General features: G+C 39.5%; 1 protein-coding gene across 25 annotated transcripts in view; it reads right to left on the bottom strand.

Annotated features, from left to right (window-relative positions):
* The window catches only part of TBC1D5 (TBC1 domain family member 5), a 595,437-nt gene that overhangs the window by 16,056 nt on the left and 554,533 nt on the right, over window positions 1-24,848 (bottom strand). For all 25 annotated transcript variants that reach the window (XM_063602211.1, XM_063602210.1, XM_055109554.2 and 22 more), the window contains one exon: window positions 11,953-12,052. In XM_063602211.1, the coding sequence (XP_063458281.1) occupies window positions 11,953-12,052 (100 nt within the window). The remainder of the gene's footprint in view (window positions 1-11,952; window positions 12,053-24,848) is intronic.

The following is a 24,848-nucleotide window of genomic DNA, read 5'->3' on the forward strand; positions in this document are numbered from 1 at the left end:
AAGCCCAGAAATGCCAGGTCTGTTATTTGAGGTCTCATGACTTGAAGGTGGTGGAACTGGGATTAGATTTCAGATCTTTCAGACTCCTGAGCTCCATGATTATTTGTATGGCACTGATGAAGGCACCAGAGATATGCAGAGGCACAGGATGGGATATTGGCACTGACTTGATTGCCTTGAGATGTACTGCCTTTTATTCCATGGTGGAACTGATCAAAGTGAGGTCAGCCAGAAACAGGCAGTTACCTATACGCACAACAGATTGTACAATCATTTCTATCAGAGAGCATTTTGGAGCACTGGCAATGGTACCAAAGGGCTTAGGTTTTGATGACCCTGAGATATGATCTTCTGTATGTCACTAAACCCATCAGTGAGATGGGGGTAATACCCATCTCAGAAGGTTGCTGAGAGGATTAGATGAGATAATCACAGCTTTCTATTTCTGCATACTGTCTTGCAATTACTATTATTGCCTACTATGTTTCCTCCTCCCTTGGTACCTTAAATATTCAGATATCTGGATTCTGTTTTCTGAGGCTTTCTCATCTCTGATAGGAATTTAGATATCCTGATCTTTAACAATCTCATATAAGGGACTGTAGTAGACTCTAAAGAGGAACTATGCATGCTGTGATAAAATAGAGAGGTGGGATTAAGGGAGGCAGGCCCAGTGTGACAGTGGCTTAAGAGGTGGCCATTAGTCAGAGAGAGGGGCAGACCTGTCATTTGTCACTACTGGCTTTTGTTGAACATTGACAAAGGGATGTCTGTGCACAGGGTGTGTGCCATAGTTGTCCAAACCCTAGGAGAAGACATCAAATTCATCATGCAACCTCCAGTACATGGTGTGTATCTCTGTGTGTCCTTGCAAATCCATTCCCCCTTCTAGAAGTCCCTCCCATCTTCCCTATAATGACATGTCCTGCCTTTTCTTCAAAGTCCACCTCAAACTTACCACGTCTAAGCATCAGCTTCCCATTAGCAGTCTTCCCTCCAATAGCACCTAGTTGTTGGGTCCCTCTTGCTTTATCTCTCACTCTTGGACAAGAATTCAATGATGAGGCTCAGAGACTGAATGTTTCCTGAAACTGCACTGTTCTACCTGGCACCAAAGGTGCTAGGTTCTAAATATGGTGCTCAAGGTGTTTGGGTTCTAAATATGGTGCTCTATTCAAAGTATTCTTATCACTTTAAAACCCCACTGCTCCTTGCTAATGTTTCTGAAATCACTAGTACTCTGGGGGAGACCCTGGTTTTCTTCATGTGAAGCTATGTATCACTTTAGGTATTCCTGAAAAGGTCTGTTCTCTCCTGCTCTCTCTCCCTACCTTGAAATTTTACTTAACTTTTACATATACATTGAACTCAATTTCAGATTACCACTCCACACCTCACCATTCCCCTAGAACCTGTTTTGTCTTTGTTGTTGTCGTTGTTGTTTTTGAGACAGAGTCTTGCTCTGTTGCCCAGGCTGGAGTGCAGTGGCACAATCTCGACTCGCTGCAACCTCCGCCTCCTGGGTTCAAGCAATTCTCCTGTCTCAGCTTCCTGAGTAGCTGGGATTATAGGCGTGTGCTACCATGCCTGGCTAATTTTTGTATTTTTAGTAGAGACAGGGTTTCACCATGTTGGTCAGGTTGGTCTGGAACTCCTGACCTTGTGATCCGCCCGCCTCGGCCTCCCAAAGTGCTGGGATTACAGATATGAGCCACCATGCCCAGCCAGAACCTGTTTTTACATGAGAGAGCAGGTAACTGGCTAAGTGACCAATGTGAGGCAAGGGCTTTCCTGCTACCACTAGGGCTGATTTTTATCCCCTAAGGAATAAATGTAGGTGAGATATTTCCCAGATGAAGATTTAAGAGATACTAATATGATTAACCAGATCTTAGATTGAGAAGTGGTAGGGGCAGGTGAAGAGAAATTAACATTCATTGATGGTCTATTAAGAGCCAAGTTAATTTTCTTAAAAAGCAAAATGAAGATTGCACAGAAATATAATCAAGGATCCTCTTTGGCATCCAGCTGCCAGAATGGCTGAAGACCCAAAACTCAGCACTGGGAGAGGAACATTACTTAGGAAAATCTAAGGGTAAGACTAGGCAAATTTGCATATTACACTAAAGACAATTCTTGAGGCCAATAAATAGTTCTCTTAAGTGAACTGAGTAAGCGTGGCACAGAGTTCTGAATCTTTACTGATCTCTACTATTTGGCATATTATTCTCCTAGCACTTATCACCCTGTGCGCCAGAGAGTAACATGGAAGCATGACACCTCCCAGTAAAATCTGTCATAATCATGATATGGCTATAACATTAGGGTCAACCAAAAAAGGAGACTTTACACATATTTTTAAACTTGAAAGGTCTCTAAGTTCCAGTAATGGTTAGATGCCTTTGCCAGAATATGTACTTCTAAAAATAAAAACAGAAACATAGCTGATGCCTTAGTAATATGAAATAATCTGGGGTTTTGCCATCATGCCCTTATTTGGGAGCTAAAAGATAGGACAGCAGTTTGGGTATGACTGCCTTAAAATTACATCATTTAGTCAAGTAAGACTCTTTGAACTGGGCTTAAGATAAATATATATGTTGTGAATTTCAGGCCATAAAGGTTTTGCTGACATGAGGAGCGAGTAAAAGTTAAGTGCCATTCTGCAGCTAGAATGTAAACATGGTCCAAGGCAATGAACATCAGCCTTTAAATCCTGGTCTGCACCTCCCCTGGCTCATATGCTCTTGTCCTCAGCATGAGATGCTCGTGGTGGCTCCAAAGCCCTTGAGCTACCCGTAGTAAGCCTGTTTCCACAGACGATGAGGTAGATGGGTTTTGTGGCTATTGGATCATTAGCTAAAGAGAGTTGGGATTGGAGAATGTGGAGAGGCAGCCTGGTATGAAAGGATGAAAACAGGCTGTAGGATCAGACAGAGCTGGGACTGAATCCTGCCTGGTTCTGCTATTATCTAGCTGTGTAACCTCCCACCAAGTATGCAGAGCATGCTAAGTCACAATTTCCTCCACTGTACACTAGGGATACTCTCTCTCAACTTGCAGACTTAGTGGGAGATTAGAGATACTGTTTGTGAAGTACCTGGCACTCAATCTGGCACATAGGAACTAATGGCAGTTGCTATTGTATGTGACAAGTATATAAGCTTCATCCTACTGTTGTGTTAAATGCTCTACCAGGAATGAATGACACAAAGGACATTTGCCCCTTTCAAACTGGGAAGGCTGGTAAGTTGGTATTTTGGTCTTCTATAATAGAGTCTTGCCTCCATAGCAAAGCTGCCAAGTATGACTATAATTGTTAGAAATGATCAGACTTTTATTTAGATATTAAATTGGAAACCATCACTCTCAGCAAACTAACACAGGAACAGAAAACCAAACACTGCATGTTCTCACTCATAAGAGGGAGCTGAACAACGAGAGCACATGGACACAGGGAGGGGAACATCATACACTGGGGCCTGTTGCGGGGTGAGGGGCTAGGGAAGGGAGAGTATTAGGAAAAATACCTAATGTAGATGATGGGTTGATGGGTGCAGCAAACCACCATGGCATGTGTATACCTATGTAACAAACCTGCATGTTCTGCACATGCACCCCAGAACTTAAAGCATAACTGAAAAAAAAAAAGAAAAGAAATCCAACAGAACTATTACTAACCAGAAAAGTCTCTTCCTTACTGAATTAGAAGAATAAAGACATCATTGAAAAGCTCGGAGCCTAAGTGAGGATGTCCTTAGTGGGAATGCTACCCCCTGTGGGAGTGCTACAATGCCAAGGCAGCCACTGGGGGCCACTGTGGTCACCCTTCAATACAGCTTGCAATATCTACATCCAGCAGTTAAAAGAGACAGAGAAACCAAAATGCTAATACACTTTGAAGTCAGAGTAAGTTTACCAAAGATGATGGACTTGGTATTAAATTTTTTTAAAAAAAGAAAGAAAATAATTCAATTTGGGTTCCTCCTGTGGAAAAGCACATAAGAAAAAGGGAAAGAACCAGAAAATGGAAAGCAAAATGATGAAAGTTGGACAGTCTGTACTGAGGCCCTATTATTGGAGTGGTGGCATTCTGGCCTGAAGAGGGCTAAGCTAGTGTGTAGTTTGCTAAGTTTTTCTAAATAGGTATAGGGTTGGTATAAGGAAGACGCTGACCAATTGTTGCAAGTCTTCCAATAATAAAACCAGGGGGAAACAACTTCAACTAGAATAAGGTGATGGAGGCTGAAAAAGAACTTCTGAATTTCAGAGGATTGCAGGCTACATCAGGATGCTAGGGGAGGTAGTGGGCTCTCTGCCCAGAGTTTAGGTGCATGCATGTTTGAAGCATGGGGTTATGAATATGTTAACAGGGTTATGAATATGTTAACATGTTTATGAATATATTAGCTGAATCATGTCTAAATAATTTAAGTTCTCTTACTCCTTACTGCTCAGAATCTGTCAAGGGCCAGTAACAGCAAGTCATTCAAAGTCTGCTAGAAATGGAGAAGTTCAGGTCCCACCATCAGACCTACTGCATCGGAATCCTATTGAGATGGCATCTTAAATTTTTTTTTTTTATTTTTAAATTTTTGCAAGTACATAGTAGGTGTATATATTTTTGGGTTACATCAGATATTTTGATACAGGCATGTAATGCATAATAATCACACCAGGGTGAAGAGGTATCTCCATCACCTCAAGCATTTATTCTTTGTGTTACCATCATTCTACTCTTTATCTCCATGAGTTCAATCGTTTTTATTTTTAGATCCCTCAAATAAGAGAGAACATGAAAAGTTTGTCTTTCTGTGCCTGGCTTATTTAATATAATGACCTCCAGTTCTATGTTGTTGCAAATGACAGGATCTCATTCTTTTTATGGCTGAATAGTGCTCCTTTTTTTTTTTTTTTGAGATGGAGTCTCGCTCTGTCGCCCAGGCTGGAGTACAGTGGCGCGGTCTCGGCTCACTGCAAAGCTCTGCCTCCTGGGTTCACGCCATTCTCCTGCCTCAGCCTCCTGAGTAGCTGGGACTACATGCGCCCGCCACCACGCCTGGCTAATTTTTTGTATTTTTAGTAGAGACGGGGTTTCACCATGTTAGCCAGGATGGTCTCGATCTCCTGACCTCGTGATCCACCCACCTCGGCCTCCCAAAGTGCTGGGATTACAGGCGTGAGCCACTGTGCCTTGCCTAGTGCTCCATTCTTTATATGTACCACATTTTCTTTATCCATTCATCTGTTGATGGACACTTAGGGTTGCTTCCAAATGTTAGCAATTGTGAACAGTGCTAAAAAAACATGGGAGTGCAGATATCTCTTCGATATACTGATTTCCTTTCCTTTTGAGTATATACCCTGGAATGGAATTGCAGGATCATATTTTTAGCTCAATTTTTAGTTTTTGAGGAACCTCCAAACTGTTCTCCATAGTAGTTGTACCAATTTATGTTCCCACCAACAATGAACAAAAGTTCTCTTTTATTTATTTTATTTTTTTAGAGATAGGGTCTCGCTCTCTCACCTAGACTGGAGTGCAGTGGCATGAGCATCTGCCACCTCCTGGCACAAGTGATCCTCCCAGCTCAGCTTCCTGAGTAGATGGGACTACAGACATATGCCACCATGCCCAACTAATTTTTAAATTTTTTTTTTAATAGAAACTGGGTCTCCTCTGTTATCTAGACTGGTCTTGAACTCCTGAGCTTAAGCAATCCTCCCGCTTCGGCCTCCCAAAGTGCTAGGATTATAGGCATGGCCATGCTGGTCAGGGTTCCCTTTTTGGAGACGTCATCTTGATATGTTGCACAGGCTGGAGGGCAGTCGCTATTCACAGGCCGGATCACAGCACACTGCACCCTCAAACTCCTGGCCTCAAGTGATCCTCCCACCTCAGCATTCCCAGCAGCTGAGACTACAGGCACGTGCCTCCAACATCAGACTCCAGAATCTTCATTTTTAACAAGATCTTCAGGTGAATTGTATCTTTTCCTCCTATAGAGGACTCTGCTACCCGCAATAAAAAGCGTATTTAAAATTCTTAAAAATAATCATGAAACTCTTTTTTCATAGTGTAGTTGACAGAGAGAAAGCTGTCTGGTGATCACATTTTCTTCCTCACTTTTTCAAATGTCATTTGTTAATTGCCCTATTGAACATTTCCAAAGATATTCATTGAAAGTTGTTTTTACAAACATCAGAAAATTAAGTTTATAAAGTTCTTATGGAGGCAAATAAACTGATGTTCAAAACTGGCCTCCTTTTTCAGCTAATTCATGCATAAATATTATGACAAGTACAAAATCAGTTACGATGGGTGCAATAAAATAACATAAGATTTGAAATCCTACTGCTGATTCAAGTGTGGCCTCAGTAGACTAATCAGTGAAAGAGAAGCCAAGGACTAGATTCAGGTCTGGACTCTCATTGCCAGCTAGCTGGCTGCGTCACTCACCCTTCCTGGGCCTTGGCTTCCTCATCTGCGAATAAAGAACAGCTAGGTTGACTTCTAGGGCTTTTACATCTTTAATATTCTACGATCCTACGAGCTACAGTACTCTCAACAGAAGCATGGGAAATCAAATTTTCCTTAATTAATTGCATTTAACCATCTAATTATCTGTATGACTCATCAATGAAAGGGCAAGCTGCTGGAAACCAAGGTGTCCAAATACCAAACAGATGAATGGAAACACTTCCATTGGGAGCAGGAGGGTATGGGCATTAGAGCCCAGAAGGATAAGCAGCTCATGTATTCCCTGTAAACAGCTGGCAGCTCAGCCCAGCTGCTCACAGATCAGACTAACGTAGGTTGCTCACCCACGTGCAATTATGTGTGAAGTACGGCATATCTAAAAATAGCCTAAGCTCAGCCACAGAGATTAATACTGTCGATGGCTTTCAACTCACTGTCAGGATGACAAGAAGGAGAGTAACCATAGCAACAGAAAAATCAACATGTAAAAAACCTCTTCTAAAGCTGACAGGAAAAGTTTAGGTTTAATAAAACATATTTTCAATTCCTGTCTCTAAACCTTTGAATTCAAATAATTCCATCACTTGGAGGTAATAAAATTAGAATTTTGGTAGTTTTGGCAACACAAATGGCCTTCTAGTTTTGGGTTCCAAAACTGTGAGGAAATACTGTTAACCTGTCAATTTTATTATCTCTATAATTAAAGGGCCATTTGAACAAATGTCATTAAATAATTTTTAACTGAAAGGATTTTCTCTATATTTGTTCTGCTATCAGTTATAAAAACAGCCTTAAATAGTACTTGACATTTTAAGATACTTATTGCATGTGTGACAAAAACATAGGGCGATATAGTAATAGCAAAGATAGAGAAGCAACCTAAGTGTCCGGCAATGGATGGATGACTGGATAAAGAAAATGTGCTACACATATAAAATGGAATACTATTCAGCCATAAAAAGAATGAAATCATGTCTTCTGCAGCAACATGGATGGAACTGGAGGCCATTATGCTAAGTGAAACCACTCAGAAATAGTCAAATTCTGCATGTTCTCACTTATAAGTGGGAGCTAAATAATGTGTATATATGGACATAGAGCGTGGAATAATAGACACTGGAGACTCAGAAAGGTGGGAGGGTGGTGAGGGATGAGAAATCACTTAATGGGTACAATGTACACTATTTGGGTGATGGTTCCACTAAAAGCCCAGACTTCACCACTGTGCAGTATATCCATGTATCAAAACCGCATTTGTACCCCTTACATTTACACCAAAAAAAAAAAAAAAAAAAAGAAAAGAAAAGAAAACATAAGGTGTGATGGAGTTCTCTCGATATGAATGGAACTTTGTGAAAATAATTAACATTAGGAAAGGATCCGGAGAAGTACCTCCTAGAGTAAGTTTCTGAGACAGCTCTCACAGCCACCTCGGTAGCCTGTACCCCAGTGCATAATGGAGGCTCAGTGGCCCTCGTGTCACTAAGTGCCCCAGAGGCATCATTAAGTTCTGACATAGCTATTCTTGCTCAAGGAGCTCACACACCTCATCTTAGAACTAGCACATCCCAAATTCCAGCATCGTTTTGCATCATTTGATAGAGGAATATTCAGTTGGGTACTGGGAAATGTGGTACTAGTCCAGCTTTTCAACTAACCAGTTGTAGACTCTGGACAAGTTATTATTCAGCTCTACGGCCATGGGCTGGAAGAGTCTCTCAGATTCTTCCCTGAGAAGAGACAGTTAAAGAGTTAAAAGGAAAGATGAGATGACTTGTGTTTAATACCCACTTTGGGCCATTCCTGATACTAGGGTTTAAAAATATTTTTTGGCAAGGAACTGGCAAGATAGATGGAAATGTCAAGTACATATGTGTCGACATATGAGGACACATTCATAAGCAGGCTGAGTTAAGGGACAGGGCCTGGGTTCAACCCTAGATCTGTTTGATGCCTCATGAGGTTGTCTGTTTCTCAGACACCACTTCACCACCCTTACAACTGGCTCTGCCTGCTACGTATACAGGTTGACCCCCGAGTGCTAGTTACATGCACTGAAGCCATCCACAGATTTTCAGGGCATGTCTTCTATTTTCTAAGCATAGAAGATTAGGTCCCTTGGAAAGTCCCTCTATAACCTTCCTTTTACCTAGGCAACCACTGTTAACAGTATTTTCATACCAAATATATACCATTTTGCCATCTGTTTTTATCACCTAATAATCTATCACTAATATCTACTTATATTAATATTTTAATCTTTATAAAGATTGAATTATATTATACTATATTATATTCAATCCCTTACTAATGAACACCTTAGTCCTTCCAATTTTGTTCTCCTTTAATAATCAGAAAGAGAAACACATCTATGGAAAAAATAAGGGTATTAAAATAATTTCTTAAGAAGCCATAATATGTTAAAAAACAAATCAAGAGCATCAAGTCAACTTAATCTTCGTGTTTTCCTTGAATCTTTGCTTAGCATCAAAGTTGCCTACGATCTAGGAGCATCTTTTAATTAACCATTGTTGTATTGTGCATTTGAATTGAAATGCATCTGTGGGCTGTGGAGCCAGGAATTCTTGGTAGCATCCCTTAATCCCACTTTAAAAACGCAGTCATGCTATTTATATGAGGGAAAAAAAAGTCAACAGCTATGTGAACGAGTTCTGGCTGAAAGTGAAACGTACACACAAAAACAAATCTAGTTTTGTGGTTAGCTGAAAATTCACAGCTGGTATAGGCTTTTCTTTCCATTTTAATTAAAGTGTTTCCCCCTCCCATGCAATGAGAAAATGCTCTTTCAGTGCTGATTGAAAGACCAAAGTCAGAGCAAAAGCTGTTTGAAAATTCCGAGGCTTAAGTAAAGCTGCTTTAAAAGTTGCTGTGTGTACCAAACAACTTGGAAATTTCCTAGCAGGATTTTGTGGAGTTCCAGTAAATCTTTCTCCCCATCACTTCTTTGCTCTCTTACTTTGGTGAAAACTAAAGTCAAGTAACGCAAAGGTCATCCAAGCAGCCAGAAAAGCAAAAACTACACATTCATTTTAAAATTAAAATTATATTTAAACAAGTAACCATAATTAGTCATATACAACTATATAAGCTATCTGTTTATTAGTTCTTTTGGGTGTATTTTAAAGTGCAATGATATTAGATAATATAAGATTCATGTAAAATTAGGTCTGTAACTTATTACCCCCATTTTTCTAAGAGAAAGAGAATGAGTTGTGTTTTTTTTTAAATTATTATTTTCTTCTTTTCTCTTTCCTCCCTTTGCCTTGTTCTCCATTTCCTACCTAGCTCTTTAAACGCAACCTTTACCTGCCCTTTACCAGACACTCCCTACAGGGCAAGCTTACCTAACTATGTGCTTGCTTAGAAGCTCCAGGACTGGAAATCTCTCCCACCCAGAGATTTCTTTGAGACAACAGTCACTTTGCAACCTCCAGTATGCCTGAGATGAAACTCTCCCCACAACTGGAGAGTATCTCAGACAACAGTCACTTTACAACCTAGCTCTGCCTGTGCTGGCGCCAGCTTAACCACCTGGAAGATAAGGCAATGAAGCCACAGACACAGACCTTTAACTGCTCGTTCCTTCCCTGTTTGCTGTTCATGCCAAGTCCCCCTTTAAAAGCCTTTGTTTTCTGTCCCCAAAGTGAGGTGGTATCTTTAAGGGCAGAAGTCTGTACTTCTTCCCCTAAGCTAAGCTATGGAATAAAAAGTCTCCTTATACCAGAACTCACTCTTGTTAATTGGACTCTGCAAGCGGTAAGCGACCGAACTGGCGACTTGGTTATAGGTCTATATGAATTTTTAAAAATGATCTTCAAGCAGCTTATTAATAGAGTCTGTAAGAGGTGGATCAAATGTGACAGGGGTAATGTTTCTTGCTGTGATGAGAGATACTACCCTATCAATCATCTACCAGGGTTTCTCCTGCTGTTTTTCCCTCTTGAGCCCTTTCCCTGCAGGAGTGGTTGAGATGGTAGGAATACGGCTGAGGGTAGAACAGGACCCAGCCAGCTGCTAATAAGACACTGTCAGGCAGCCAGCCACTTAGATCAGCATCTCTCCAAATCTTTTAAGAGAACATTTATTCTTTTACTGAGGCCAGTACGGTTTAGGCTATATCCAAATGACAGCCGTTGTTACTTGTAAAGGCTTAGAGCTTGTTGGGGTTTGAAGGCAGAGAGTTTACCTCCGACGAAGGCCCCAGATGCCTTGGTGGATTCTCTTTGGTTTCTCCTCACAGGTGGGATGCATCCTGATTTCTTATAATACCTGGTATTGCCATTTCTCCACACTACAGAGCAGCACATTGGCCATTTCCATGAGTACATGTCTTAATTTCCTAATTTATTCATAAGTTACCAATCTTAGACACTGAACAGTGAAGAAACAAAGGCTGTCCATAAATGGGCTAAAAAAATGGTAAAGTGGTGCATGACAAAAACTTTTGTAAGCAGCATGGAGTTACTGAAGTGATTCATACATGAGTCAGCATAAGGTATCTCTAATACGAGATATAGCACCTTTACAAATGCAGAGCAGTGCCTGAAGACTTTCCAATGTGACATGCATGACCCACATGCAAAATGAACTTCAAACTGGGACATTTCTTAGAATATAAGCACAGTCAGAAGTAAGAAAAGGTCATGCATTTCAGGCAGGTGGTTAAAAAACACATTTTTATAAAAAAACAAAGAATTGTCAAAATAATCATCACATTAGTGATTACTGAGAGGTTGGCACAGCAGTATAGCTGATTATTTGATCTTGAAAACTCAATATTTCATTTTGGTTTGAGGTAAGTAGACATTTACAAAGGGCAATATACTAGGAGTTGAGATTTGTAGTCAGATTGCTTTTAAAGAATTTTTTATTTTATTATTTTTGTTTAGAGAAAGAGTCTCACTCTGTCACCCAGGCTGGAATATAGTGGCACAATCACAACTTGCTGCAACCTCAAACCCCTGGGTTTAAGCAATATTTCCATCTCAGCCTCTTGGGCAGCTGGGACTACAGGCACGTGCCACCATGCCCAGCTAATTAAAAAAATTTTTTTTGTTGTTTTGTGTTGGTAGAGACAGGGTCTCAGTATGTTGCTCAGGCTGGTCTCAAATTCCTGGCCTCAAATCTTCCCACCTTGGCTTTCCACAGTGCTGGGATTACAGCTGTGAGCCACGGCATCCAGCTTATAATCGGATTGCTTGATTTTGAATTTCCACTCGATTTACTAATGATATAATCTTGGGGCATTTTCTTAATCCCTCTATGCCTTGGTTTCTTCATCTATATAATGTAGAGAGTGAGAGTAAGAGTACTTCTATTATACGGCGGTTGTAAGGATTAAATAAGGTAATTCATGTAAACAGCTTAGCACAAGGCCTAGAACAAAGTAATGCTAGTGGCTATTATTGTGATGACTCTAATCGTTCCCAGGGCCAAAGTAATTCACTTACCAAGATGAGTGTCCATCACCTTTGCACAGTATTTGCACATGGCATCCAGGTCATTCAACTGCCCTTGAAGGAAGGAAATTTGGGCTTCTAATTCTTCTTCCTAAAATAAAGGGATAAACATATGGAAATTTTTTAGAGATTGTCAAATAAAATCTCCAAAGTTTTCTAAATGATCTAGACTAGTTTAAAGAAGCATGATACCTTTTTAAACCTAGACAAATCTAAATAGCAAACAAAAACAAAATCACAACTGCCACCACCAACAAAATAAAAAAAGGGTAAAATGGAAAATTTTAAACGTCTGGATTTTTCTAATTGAATTCTAGCTTTAGGCCATGTGTAAAGTTACAGTTAGATTGCATATACAATCTTGCATTGCAAATATTTGCATATACAACCTTGTATTTAAAAAGTGCACAATATGTCTTCAATAAGCATTGAGCAACACAAATTAAGAGGGCAATTTGGATTTCAGTGAACTACACTTCCTAAGCAGCTGGTACAAAAACATTGCGTTTTTTTCACACATTTGAGAAACCAAAGATTTCCCTTTTTATAAGACAAATCTCTAAGCCTGGAACCTAGACTTTGTAAAAATGAAAAAAATAATTAAAAAAAAGACATAGCTCATCATTTTCTAGACAATGATAATCTCTTAAAATGTGAGATTTCCTAAAGTGCTTGGAAAAGTTTTGCCTCAGCAGCCCATAAATTGTTGCTCCTCTCTCTTGATATGACACTAGAATACTTCATTTATTTGTTTGTTTCTAGGAAAAAGTACTCTGGGTTGAATAATTATCTAAGTTAAATTATCTAAAAACAATCGAACTGTAACAAAAGGATGAAGCCTTTTTTTCTTTTCTTTTTTTTTTTTTTTAAGGAAAACATAATATAAGCAAAAAGTTTCCCAAGGAAATTTGGAAGATTATGGGAGTTTTTTTTTTTTTTTAAGAGAAAAAGAATAATCCTCATCATTTAGCATACTCTAAACAAAGCTAGCTAGGATACCAAGAAAGGATACTGCCAGGGCTGGAGTAGGCTAGAAAACTGATTTTCCAGTCTTAGATCTACTTGTCCTTTTGCATAAGAATCCTCTGTATCACTAAAAAAGAAGGAAAAAAAAAACCTACTAAGGTATCCTTTCTCTTTGAGAATAATTTGACTTGTGCATAGAAATTAATAGTTGAAAAGGTTACTTGTAGATGTATCCCATTTTAACAATACGTACATGCAGCACTGCAAATTATTGTTTTTAACTGCTGCCTGAAGAACTAGCCCGTAGGAATAGGCATTGAAACACTTGACACAGAAAACAGAAGTAGTGCTGGGTGCAGTGGCTCATGCCTGTAATCCCAGCACTTTGAGAGGCAGAGGCAGGCAGATCACTTGAGGTCAGGAGTTCGAGACCAGCCTTGTCAACATGGTGAAACCCCATCTCTACTAAAAATACAACAAATTAGCTGGGAGTGGTGGTGAGTGCCTGTAATCCTAGCTACTCAGGAGGCTGAGGCAGGAGAATTGCTTGAATCCGGGAGGTGAAGGTTGAAGTGAGCCGAGATCATGCCACTGCACTCCAGCCTGGGCGACAGAGCAAAACTCTATCTCCAAAAAAAAAAAAAAAAAAAAAAAATTAAAAAAAGAAAAGAAAAGAAAATAGACATAATAGTAGCAGCTCTAAAAACAAATTACTGTGAAATGTCGACTGTAGGATTTACAAGCACTAACCATGTTCTTTACATATCCTACAAGTGTAGCAGCCTCTCCTCCAATACTCAAATAAGAACAAATACTACAAGAAGCTTAGCCAAAGGATAATTAGAAGTAATTTTGGAGAGGTGGGGTTGTCTTCCTAACTCTGCAGCTGAGCATTAAGGTAGACAAGGATGGGGCATTTCAGGGCTTTTTTTCTACTCTTTTTCCCACTTGTTTCTGAACAGGCTTGAATTTCCCTCGTTATCACAGGAAACTGTAGGAATTAGAGAAAGAAGGCTACATCTGCTGTTTAATAATGATTGAGGTTAGTCTCCAAAGATGGCCACCATCAATTTCTTCCCTCCCTGACTCTGCATGTTGCTTCATTCATTACGAGGTAGTATGTATTCCCCCTGTCCTTGAATCTGGATGGGCCTATGACTTGCATTGATCCAGAGCATTTAGCCGAAATCAAACTTCTAATTTTGAGCTAGTTTAAGGGGACTGCCAGCTTCTGCTTTCATTAGAAGCAAGCTACCATGCTGTAAAGAAGTTTAGGCTACAATATTGAAAGAAAGGAGAGAACACATAGAGAAAAAGAGGGCACATGAGAAGCTCAAAAGTTCTAGACATGTGAATAAAGTTTTTCTGGACTTTTCAGCCCAAGCCAGCTGAAGCCAGCCCAGTAAGTGACCCAGTCAATACCATGTGGAGCAGAAGAAGAGCCTGAGCCCTGCCCAAATTCCTGATCCACAGACCTATGATGGGAGTACTAGATTTTGGAGTAGTTTGTTATGCAGCAATAGACAACAGAAATAGTGGCAGAATGAAAACAACACTAACTTAGCATATGGCATGAGGAAACATAAGATCTATTCCTGGTCCTGCCATTAATAAGTCACGGGACCTTAAGTAATTATCTATCCACTCTGGACCTAAATTCAGTACTCTCAGATGAATGCAAAAGTTAGAGGCTTTGCTTCCAAGGAATTTACAAACTAGTAACTGGAATAAGAAAGTTATATGGTCCCGGTCTACTCTACTGAACCATTAACTATTTTTTTTTTTTTTTTTTTGAGACAGAGTCTCACTCTGTCGCCCAGCCTGGAGTGCAGTGGCGTGATCTCGGCTCACTGCAAGCTCCGCCTCCCGGGTTCATGCCATTCTCCTGCCTCAGCCTTCCAAGTAGCTGGGACTACAGGCGCCCGCCACCATGCCTGGCTAATTTTTTTGCATTTTTAGTAGAGATGGGGTTTCACTGTGTTAGCCAGGATGGTCTCGATCTCCTGACCTCATGATCCATCTGCCTCAGCCTCCCAAAGTGCTGGGATTACAGGCGTGAGTCACTGCGCCAGGCCACCATTAACCTTTTTAGTTTGTGGCAGACACAAACCCCAATGAGCGGAGTCTAGAACTGTACCGAAGCCAGAGTTTGATAGTCTTGTAAAAAGAGAGGGCCAACCTATGGCCTGTGTTTCGCCTTACAAGTGGCTACCAACTGGGGTGCTGACAGCCCAGAGTGGACCAAGGGCACAAGGAATGCAGTGCTTCTTGGCTTAAAAACCTCTCCTCTATTTACTCCATGCATTAGTTTAAATTGAATTAGCCACCACTTATTTTAAAATACAAAAGCCGTTGGGAGCTTTGATACTCAGCAGTCATTCCTACCTGAATGGATTTATTTTCTTTTGCAAAGGAACTCAAACTGGGTAGGCAGAACTTAGAAGACACGCTTTAGAGGATGTAGGCACAGCCTGTTGGCAGTGAGGTGTTGAACAGCTGGTGGAAAGTATGAGCTTAAAGAGGGCCTCTTTCTCAAAACATTTTATTCCTCTAGCAGGAACATTACTGTAATAAAGACTGCGATGAGACTGGGGCCCTTTAACTTGTATAGTTAATGGGGAAGTCCTAAGAGTGTAGCAGTCCAGGGCACTTGCTGGGCAAATATGCAGGGATATAAAAACACAAATTTCCAAGTTTTCAATTTTTGCTTAGGGCTCTGGTGGCAGCCACTGAAGTGCATCTTGAATACCTAAAACCCAAGTAGATCTTGATACAAACAGAATCTGTTTGTCTCAATATAAACACATGGAAAAAGGCAACTTTGAATCAGATAAACCTTCTTTTTCAAAGGGATGGTTATACAAAAGCCAAATATGTGAGATAAAAGAGGACTACTCTGGCTGAAGCAGGCTGAGGTACCAAGAACCTCGTCCATAGTCTGAAATCCAGTGTATTATCCTTCTAGAGTTTGCTTAATCTTAAAACATTTCTAAACCCTTCAACTATCACTCAGACTTTATAAATAGAAATGGAATCACTTGGAGGCAAAAGGGTGGCTTGTCATTTATTCTTCACTATATTATATAATTACACATAAAAGAAAGAGCCAAGAATCAAGCTTCCAAAACTGTGGGAACTGACTTTACATTTTTATTTTTTCTCATCCTCCACACTCCTCCCAACTAACAATGCTTTAGACATTGACAGCTTTAGTTATTTGTTTTCATTAAATTGGTCCTCTGTAATAAAAATGCTTGGCTAATTGCCTTGAGGTTTTATGAAACCAACCAGCTAGTGTTAATTGTTACGGGTAACTAAGACACTGAAGATAAATGTTCATTATATTTACTTTTATGTGTATGTCCTGCCTTCCATTATAGGAGGGCATAGGGTGGGGAACAAAGGAATGCTGAAATAGACACAGCTGGGTTCACATCCTATTTTTCTCAGTTATTAGCTGTATAATCTTGGACAAGTTCCTTAATTCCTTGGTCTACTCAACCCCACCTGGCAGGATCGGGGGAGAACAAAATGAGAACATATGGAGAACACAGCATCTGGCACAGAGCAGACACTCAATAAAGGTAATTATTCTTTCTTTAAAAAATTTTTTTTATAATCAAGTTAAGACAGTGAAATGGATTTAAATACAAAGTTTTATGATTCACTGTTGGAAAACATTAGTTTCTGGCTTTAAAACCTTTATGTAGCTTAGCCCAGAAAGATTAATTAAAGCTTAAGAGCCCATCACCGTCTTAAGCATGGGATAGCAAACTAATGTACAAGGCAAGAAATTGATAGAGGAGGATAAAGTTGGGCCACCTGTAGACTACAATGTGCAACATCACCAATTGTAATTGGTGCCCTATAGCAAAGGACCAGAAGATGAGGGCCACTCTATAAGAAGAGAAAAATAACTAGCATCAAATCCCTTCATATTGATTGTAATACGCCAGACACTGAGCTTTGCTGTATTAACATGTTTACTCTTCACACAAACTTCTGAGGTATATTCTCTCGTTATCTCCGACATAAAATATGGCCTAGTCCTCTGTAAGCCACAGTCTCTGGAAGTGTACGCTAAGGTTTAGATAGCTCTTTGAGAACCCAAGTCACTTGGCCTGCTACTCTCATTTCTTCCCTGTGTACACATCCCTTCCTATGCTCCATTACTATGGTCCTTCCCATGAATAATCCCATATTTCAGTTTCCTTTACCTGAGATTCACCAGCTGTAATGCTGAGCCCTAATGCCAAATTGCTTATTAAATTGTTTTCCTTCAAAAACATTCAGATATGATTGGCTGTATTGTTTTGTTGTTTGTTGAATGATTTTCTTTTTGACTAAATAATCTGAAGAAATCGTTTTTTGAATTTGCTTTTTAATAAGTGGTGTTTCTATCATTCTGCCCCAAATAGTTGATGCATCATTAGACTTCTATTGAAATGTTAGGTATCTCAGCTGTTTAAATTTAATATGTCAATTTTATTAATTAATTCAATGTAGTCCTGCTATTTCTTTGTTAAAAAGAGGATAAACTTTCATAGTTTATTATTCATTCATATATTAATTTTTTCAAAAATGATGTTCGTTTGCATTGTGTTAGGCCTTGTGAGAAATACAATAATGACTAAAACATGGCCACTGAAAAAGTTTAGAGGATGGTCAAACCTGTACAGAAAGCCAAGAGAGGTACAAGATAAGTTCTGTAGAAGAGACGTGAGAGAGGACTCCTTACAATTCTGGAAAGGGAAGATGATTTCAATTTGTGTATGTGGAAAGGAAAGGAGGTTTTCTAGTGTTTTTGAGGGGTCCTGAAGAAGGAGAGTCTTGGCTTAGACAAAATAATAAGGAAAGATGTTTTAGGAGGCAGGAAAGTATGGCACCTGGGCAACCAGGCAGTCACTGAGCTGAGCCAGAACATGGGGATAGTATGAGCTGAGGTTCAGCAGAAAGGCTTCCCTTCCTCTTCTGTTCATCCCTGTTGCATTTTCACTTCACATAATTATGTTTTCGGGGTTGGGGTTTGACATGCAGACTACTGTGGCCACTGCCCCCAACACACACCATGCTGACAGATTATTATACAGGCTGCAGTGGTGTTTCTGTCCATGGACTAATTCAAACTCCAGGGGAATAGTGAGGCAGGAATGGCACTGAGGTGGAGTTCTGCTTAGCTTCTAAGTGGGTGTCCTCAGATCACAAGAGAAGCAGACAAGGGAACCAACACTAACTGTAGGCAGCAGGAACAGGCTAAATATAGCAACCAGAAGACAGGAAAGACGCCCAGTCTTTCTTGAGCAGATGGGTGAACAAGAAGTGGGAAGTAAAGGAAACGGAAAGTCTCAAGGAGAAAAAGTGGAAAGGCCACGGATGTTCGGAGGAAGCTGTGGTGTACACAAGGGCAAAACACATACACGGTGTGAATGAAATCCAAGTCAGAAGCATATGGTATCAGCAGAGGAAGATACCACCAGAAAAAATAGAAGAAGAGCACAAAGAAGACTTTTTAAGAGTATTAAAATAAGTGGTATGAGGTGTGAAGCTGTACAGCCATACTGGTGAACAAGCTGGAATATAAATCACAAGCCTTAAAATCAGTATATACTAGGCTTGACACTTACCTTCTCTGTGATTCTGACCAGATAGCAAAGTTCTTTGAGCCTCAGTTTCCTGTTTACAAAATGGTGATAATAATAGTTTCTACCTCATGTGCTTGTTGGAGGACTGGATTTGAATTACATTAGGTTTTCCAGATTAAATACTTTGCACAGTGCTTAGTACATGGTAAACACTCAATAAATGTGAATTTTATTGTCTCTGAATTTTAATACAATCCTAGAAAGTTATTTCAAAGGATTATGAATGCATGCAAGAATAACTCCCAGGATATTCATCACACATTCAATGGCAACATGCACACATATGGGCATAGGCACCTCACAGAAATCCTAAATGTCTAATGATGGGTGATTTGGGTAACTTGTGGAACATTTATAAACAGTATGCTATGCAAACCTTATTTTTTATTTATTTTTTTTGAGACACAGTCTTGCTCTGTCGCCCAGGCTGGAGTGCAGTGGTGTGATTTTGGCTCACTGCAACCTCTGCCTCCCAGGTTCAGGCGATTCTCCTGCCTCAGCCTCCCAAGTAGCTGGGATTACAGGCACCTGCTACCACACCCGGCTTTTTTTTTTTTTTAATATATTTTTAGTAGAGATGGGGTTTCACTATGTTGGTCAGGCTGGTCACAAACTCCTGCCCTCAAGTGATCCGCCTGCTTCAGCCTCTCAAAGTGCTGGGATTATAGGCATGAGTCATCGCACCCAACTTATGCAACCTTTAAAAATGTATTTATAGGAGAACATTTAAGAACGACATATCACATACTAATTGGGAAAACAGGTTACAAAGTAGTAGGTAAACAATGATTCTGATTTCAAAAAATATATATATATGCATAGAAAACAATAATGGATAGTCCCCAAATAGTTTATATTGGTTTCTTTCAAATGGTGGAATTATGGGTGATTTTTTCTCTCCTTTTTGCTAATTTTCGGTGGATTTTCTACAATGAAATTGGATCATATTTTTGTAATAAGAAAATCAAATAATGCAAATAACATAATAGAGAAGAAAAAAGTGAAAGGTGATTGCCACGGAGAAAAAAGACATAACTGATTCCAAATCAAACTCCAAGTAATATTCTATACTCTAAACAAATCTGTATTCTAAACGACACTAAATAGAGAAACTTCTATGAAATAAATTGTAAAAAAAAAAAAAAAGGTAAATAATTAGCATATTTTGTCCCAAGTGCAAACCTGGAGTAGTACAGCACTCTTATGGTAAAGGGCTTCCTTCTATATGATTAAAATGAGAACGTTAGTGGATGCTGCTCTTTATGGGTTGCCTAGAAATAACGTGATTCTTAAAGATATTTTAAAAATAAAGATGCTTACAAAATCCCCCAGTAAATAGCAGTTCCCATTTTTGGACAGGATGTAAACAAACAAGTTAAATGTAAATGGAAATGGCCTTTAGAAATTTTGAACTGAAATTCAAAGCTCAAGATGTCACATTTATGCTATCCAATTATATCATTTCAGAACTGGAAATGTCTTTAGAGATCATTTATTTCAACCCCTTCTTATTTACAAATAAAGCAACTTTTGTATGGCCAGGTAGCTGGGCAAGTAGCAGAAATCCCACTGGTAGGCTTCCTTGTTTTTCAGCCACTGAAGCACTGCGGTGTCCCACCGCTGACGTCCTCACTACCAGGGAACACTGGATTTGTCCCGAGAGGATGGGTTTTCATAACAATCACTGAGCCCTTTTCCTTCTACCCCACATCCTCCTGTACTAGCAGTGCTCCTTCCTGACCATTGAAGGCTACAGCAAAGTCACTAAAACCTAAACTCCACAGGATTTTGTATCACTTTTCACTCCTTTAGTTTCCCCCAGAAACTTGGATAAAACCTCTACATTAAAGAATACTGACTCCTTATAATTTATAAAGTTAAAAATTGCCTGTGATAAAATTGGGGTGGCCCGGTGAGGCATGAGTCAGGCTTTCTCTAGCCCAGCTCCTCGCTGATTGTGCTGCTTCAGCTGGCTCTAATAGATAGTGATCATTCAAACCCCTTCTCTTCAGGAGCCCAACAGGGGCTGCAGGGCAAGACCACAAGGTCAAGTATAGGGAGAAACCTTTATTTTTCCCTGCAAAAATTTTCTCTACCAAATTGCTACTTGACTTATAGCATATCCCTAGAATTGACAAATTACATATCAACTTCACATTCTCTTCATTGGTTTACATGCGAAGAGTTTCAAATCTCTTTTTGAAGTCAGGTGTTGGCAGGTTAAAATAATTAATTCAGATCACATGCTTGCCGTGGGTGCGACATATGGGGTATGGATTACAAATATTTTAAAAATAGTGCATGTAAGGTTCACAAAATTAAGGGAAAGAAATTTCCCTTTATATTCAGCTGTTGCTTATAAGTTTTATTGAGGGACTAAAAAAGATCTTCATTTCTTACCCCTTTTTATTCTTCGGGTCTACCTGATAAGGCAGAAATTCTTCATTGCCCAGTTATGACTAATAACTTCTTTTGTAGATAGCGCTAACCACAGACTCTATTTCCCTCAGTTTTCTAATTTGTAAAATAGGAAGCAATTCTAGCAGTGACCTTATAGCGTTGCTTGAGGATTAAAATAGCTAATACATGTAAAATGCTTAGAACAGAGGACACACTTACAGAAGGTGTTCTATAACTATTAGCACTTAGCCACCATTTACAAGGAGAACATGCTCACACTAGGATATATTTGAAGCTTGCTTTATATGTAGAAAATCTCATTCCTTATTTGGTATTCAATTAATGTTATTAATATCAATTTTTTCAATCTTTAATATGAATAAAAATCAGCTGGGGATCTTGTTAAAATGCAGAGTCTGATTTAGTAGGTCTGGGTTGGGGCCTAAGATTCTGCATTTCTAACAATTTCCCAGGGGATGGGATGCAGCTGGTCCATGGACCACAACTTGGATGGCAAGGATTTAAATAACTCATCTCACGCTAACCTTCTATTAATATTTACTTCTGAATATCTCTTCCCATCATTCTAGGAAGGCTGTGAAGTACTTTACTATCTATCTGATCTAAGGCAATTTTAACAGATGGCTGCATGGTTAGAAGCGTATTTGGTGACAGTCCAAAAGACCTCTTCTCCACATGGAGTAGGATGCAGCGGGGAGAGAAGCAGGGTGACAAGCTTCCAGGAGAGCTTTCCAATCTCCCTGAGTTAGTTTTGTACTGAGTAGCTCTATTATTCTATTTAGAGCTAATTCTTAGACCATTAGATATCAGTTTATTCTATTGTAAACACAAACATTTATACAATTTCTCATTAAAAACAAGTGAAATATGAATTAATTTTATTGGATTATGCATGCTCTCTTCTGTAACTTTTGACAAACAAAGGCTGTGTATTAAGTATCAGAGAATAAAAGATGCTTTTCAAACATAAAATGCAATGAAAAGGAAATGGCAAAAATACTTCCATAATTCATGGTATTTAAATTCATCCCTGATTTTCAGAAGATATCTTTCTGAATATATGATTTCTGAAAAAATCATAAGTAATATTTATTAAGAACTTTTAGCCTTTAGAAACATGCTTTTATACCTACTGCCATTTTAACATTGTGAGCCATTTTAATCTAATTTTGCTTTCCTAGAAGTTGCCTACAAAAAATAATAAAGTAAACAGAAAAGACAAGAACGGTGCCAGAAAACAGGATCATGTGCTACAAATATCTAAAGTAAAGTAAATAAGCTTACAATCTGGAATAAATATACTGGAAATTGAAATAAAACCTTTAATTAGGACCAACTTCACACAGGTGTAACCAGAGGAAGAATAAAACCTCACTTGCAGAGTTACAAACCTCATTATTTGCAAAAGTCCTATAACTGCAGTTTAAAATAATTATATGCATATGGTATGTCTTCTTAGCCCTGTTAAAATTCAAAAGGTATAAAAGGTGTCTCCTAGAAGTGCTTATGTATGGGAGTCTAATTAAATGGCATTTGTGGAGAAATGCTCCCATCTTTTGGGCTTTTATGCTGTCATTTCTGTGTTGTGTTTTTATAATTAGGCAACCTGACCAATCATTTGGAAACCCATGTAGTTCTCTCCTCCACCAGGACAATAAACACAGATGTTACTCTACTTAACAAGGGTTTTCCCCCTCACCACTTACACGTGATAAGACCAACTGATGAAACCAGCCAGCCAGCACCAGGGCCTCCAGCTGAGTTTCTCATAGCAATGCTGGCTGGGCAAAACCATCTGCGTGCTCTCCCTTGCTGTTCCTGGCACCAAGGGTAGGCATCTGCACAATGGCTGACCCAGATAGAAGGGCCTGAGCCAAGACTGTTTTTCTTATGACAAAGCTAATTGATCTGTGTGAAGATGAAATGTACACACTTGCACAACTTATTCTCTGGGCTAACTGACCTCTACAATGTCCCAATAGAGACAGACAAAAAACTGTACCCTGCAGCAAATCCAAGCTGAGGATCAAGTACAGTTTAAGAACTACTTTAAGTAACAACTGGTAAAAGCAAGTAAGTTTTGGAACAGCCTTGATATTTCTTTCTTTTCTTTTTCTTTTTTTTTAACATAAACATTACCACTTCTGAGACTTCTGGAAAGAAAAAAAGGTGAGAAGGAAATAATTCTCTAAATTGCCTGGTTTATTCATATGCCTATCATACTTTTGTTAGTTCATCCCTTAAGTTATACCCCATCTCTCACTAAATACCAACAATTCCTATTAGCTTTTTAAATAAGTGGTTGGTAAATGCTGCTGAGAAATGAAGCAACTTTTCAGGCTCTAGAGGACGCCAGAGCAAAGCCTAAGACATCTCAATACTTGCACAACACACAAAACCCTCAACAGCATTCATTTATTCCTAAACGTTTACTGAGTGCCAGACACAATATCTGGCACAGAAGATACAGTGACAAGCGCCTGCAAGAGCCTTATAAGTAAACACAAGTAGTTCTCTGACATTCAAAACGGGAAACATTTGCAGATTACGTAGGACACCCTCCATCTCAAGATGCTGCTGCTTTAGGTTTGGGGAGGGGCTCTGAAATCTGCAGCTTAACTAGGGCCCCAGCTACTTATTACAAGTGCTGAAAGCTCCTAGCAGAGAAGGCTCCATGGGACACAAGGTGCTTGGGCTGAGACTGGAAGGGACTCTATTTTGTGGCTACATCAATCACTCTGGTCAGAAGAGACAGTGAAGGGAAACAACACAGAAGTACGAGAAAGCATGCTTGGTTTAAGGGAAGTGAAACAGCTATGCATTCCTGAGGGGCTGGGGAAGAGTAAGAGGGAGGACTGATGATAAGGCTGAACAGGTTGAGACTGTAAAGGGCCCTACAGGGCATACCTTAAAATTGAGGGATTTATCCTAGGGAGAAGGGCTCCTGCAGAATTCTGATGAGGAGTCAAAGCATATGAGTCAGACATACACGATGCACACGTTGGTGTCGTGAAATACTTTGGGTATATGTTGACCATTAATAAAATGGATTAACTCTAAAATTTCTAATTAACATGGGTTTGTTACTTGAGAACAAGAAAATTATGTAGAGTGTAACCTTTCTATATTCTCATTCCTCCAACTCGCCAAATCCAGAAGCTGCATGTCATGAACTGTGTAGAGTCAGTTCTGTTATAATGCTTGTTTTGAAAATGTGAACTTGTTTCAATGAGATCAATGTATTAGGGAACAATTGAGCATAACCCGAAGTTCACATTTGCTTACACACAACATCATCCTCAAGACATAATGGGTGAATGCAGAAAACTCCACATAGATGAACGCAGCTACACGTAGGAATGCAGGAATATACAAAATGCCTACATGCATGCAACACAGATATCTGCCAGCTACCTCCATTCCGTGTGTGTTATGGGCTACTTCCATAACCAAATCCATCAGATTCCATCCAGATAACTCTCCTCCACCACTTCACAGTGACTCACAAGCTGCAACCCTTCCAATGTCCACTTCCCCAACTGAGCTTCAGGTATTTTTCAAGGTAAAGTATCATATTTATTGCACTATTTATTTCTTAATCACTTAACGTGTAAAACCACTCTACCACTTTTATTAGGTTCCTACTTTGTTTCATGTGGCACTGATGACCTTTTTTTTAAGTGTTGTACCCCGATCCAATTTTCCCCACAAGCCCTGGGGTTTTTATCTTATTATTTTTATTATTATTTTAGAGACAAAGTCTCGCTGTTACCCAGGCTGGAGTATAGTGGTGTGATCATGGCTCATCGCAGCCCTGAACTCCTAGGTTTAAGCGATCTTTTCACCTCAACCTCCCAA

The sequence above is a fragment of the Pan paniscus genome, chromosome 2 (genome assembly GCF_029289425.2).
Source record: "Pan paniscus chromosome 2, NHGRI_mPanPan1-v2.0_pri, whole genome shotgun sequence".
NCBI classification, from domain to species: Eukaryota; Metazoa; Chordata; class Mammalia; order Primates; family Hominidae; genus Pan; species Pan paniscus.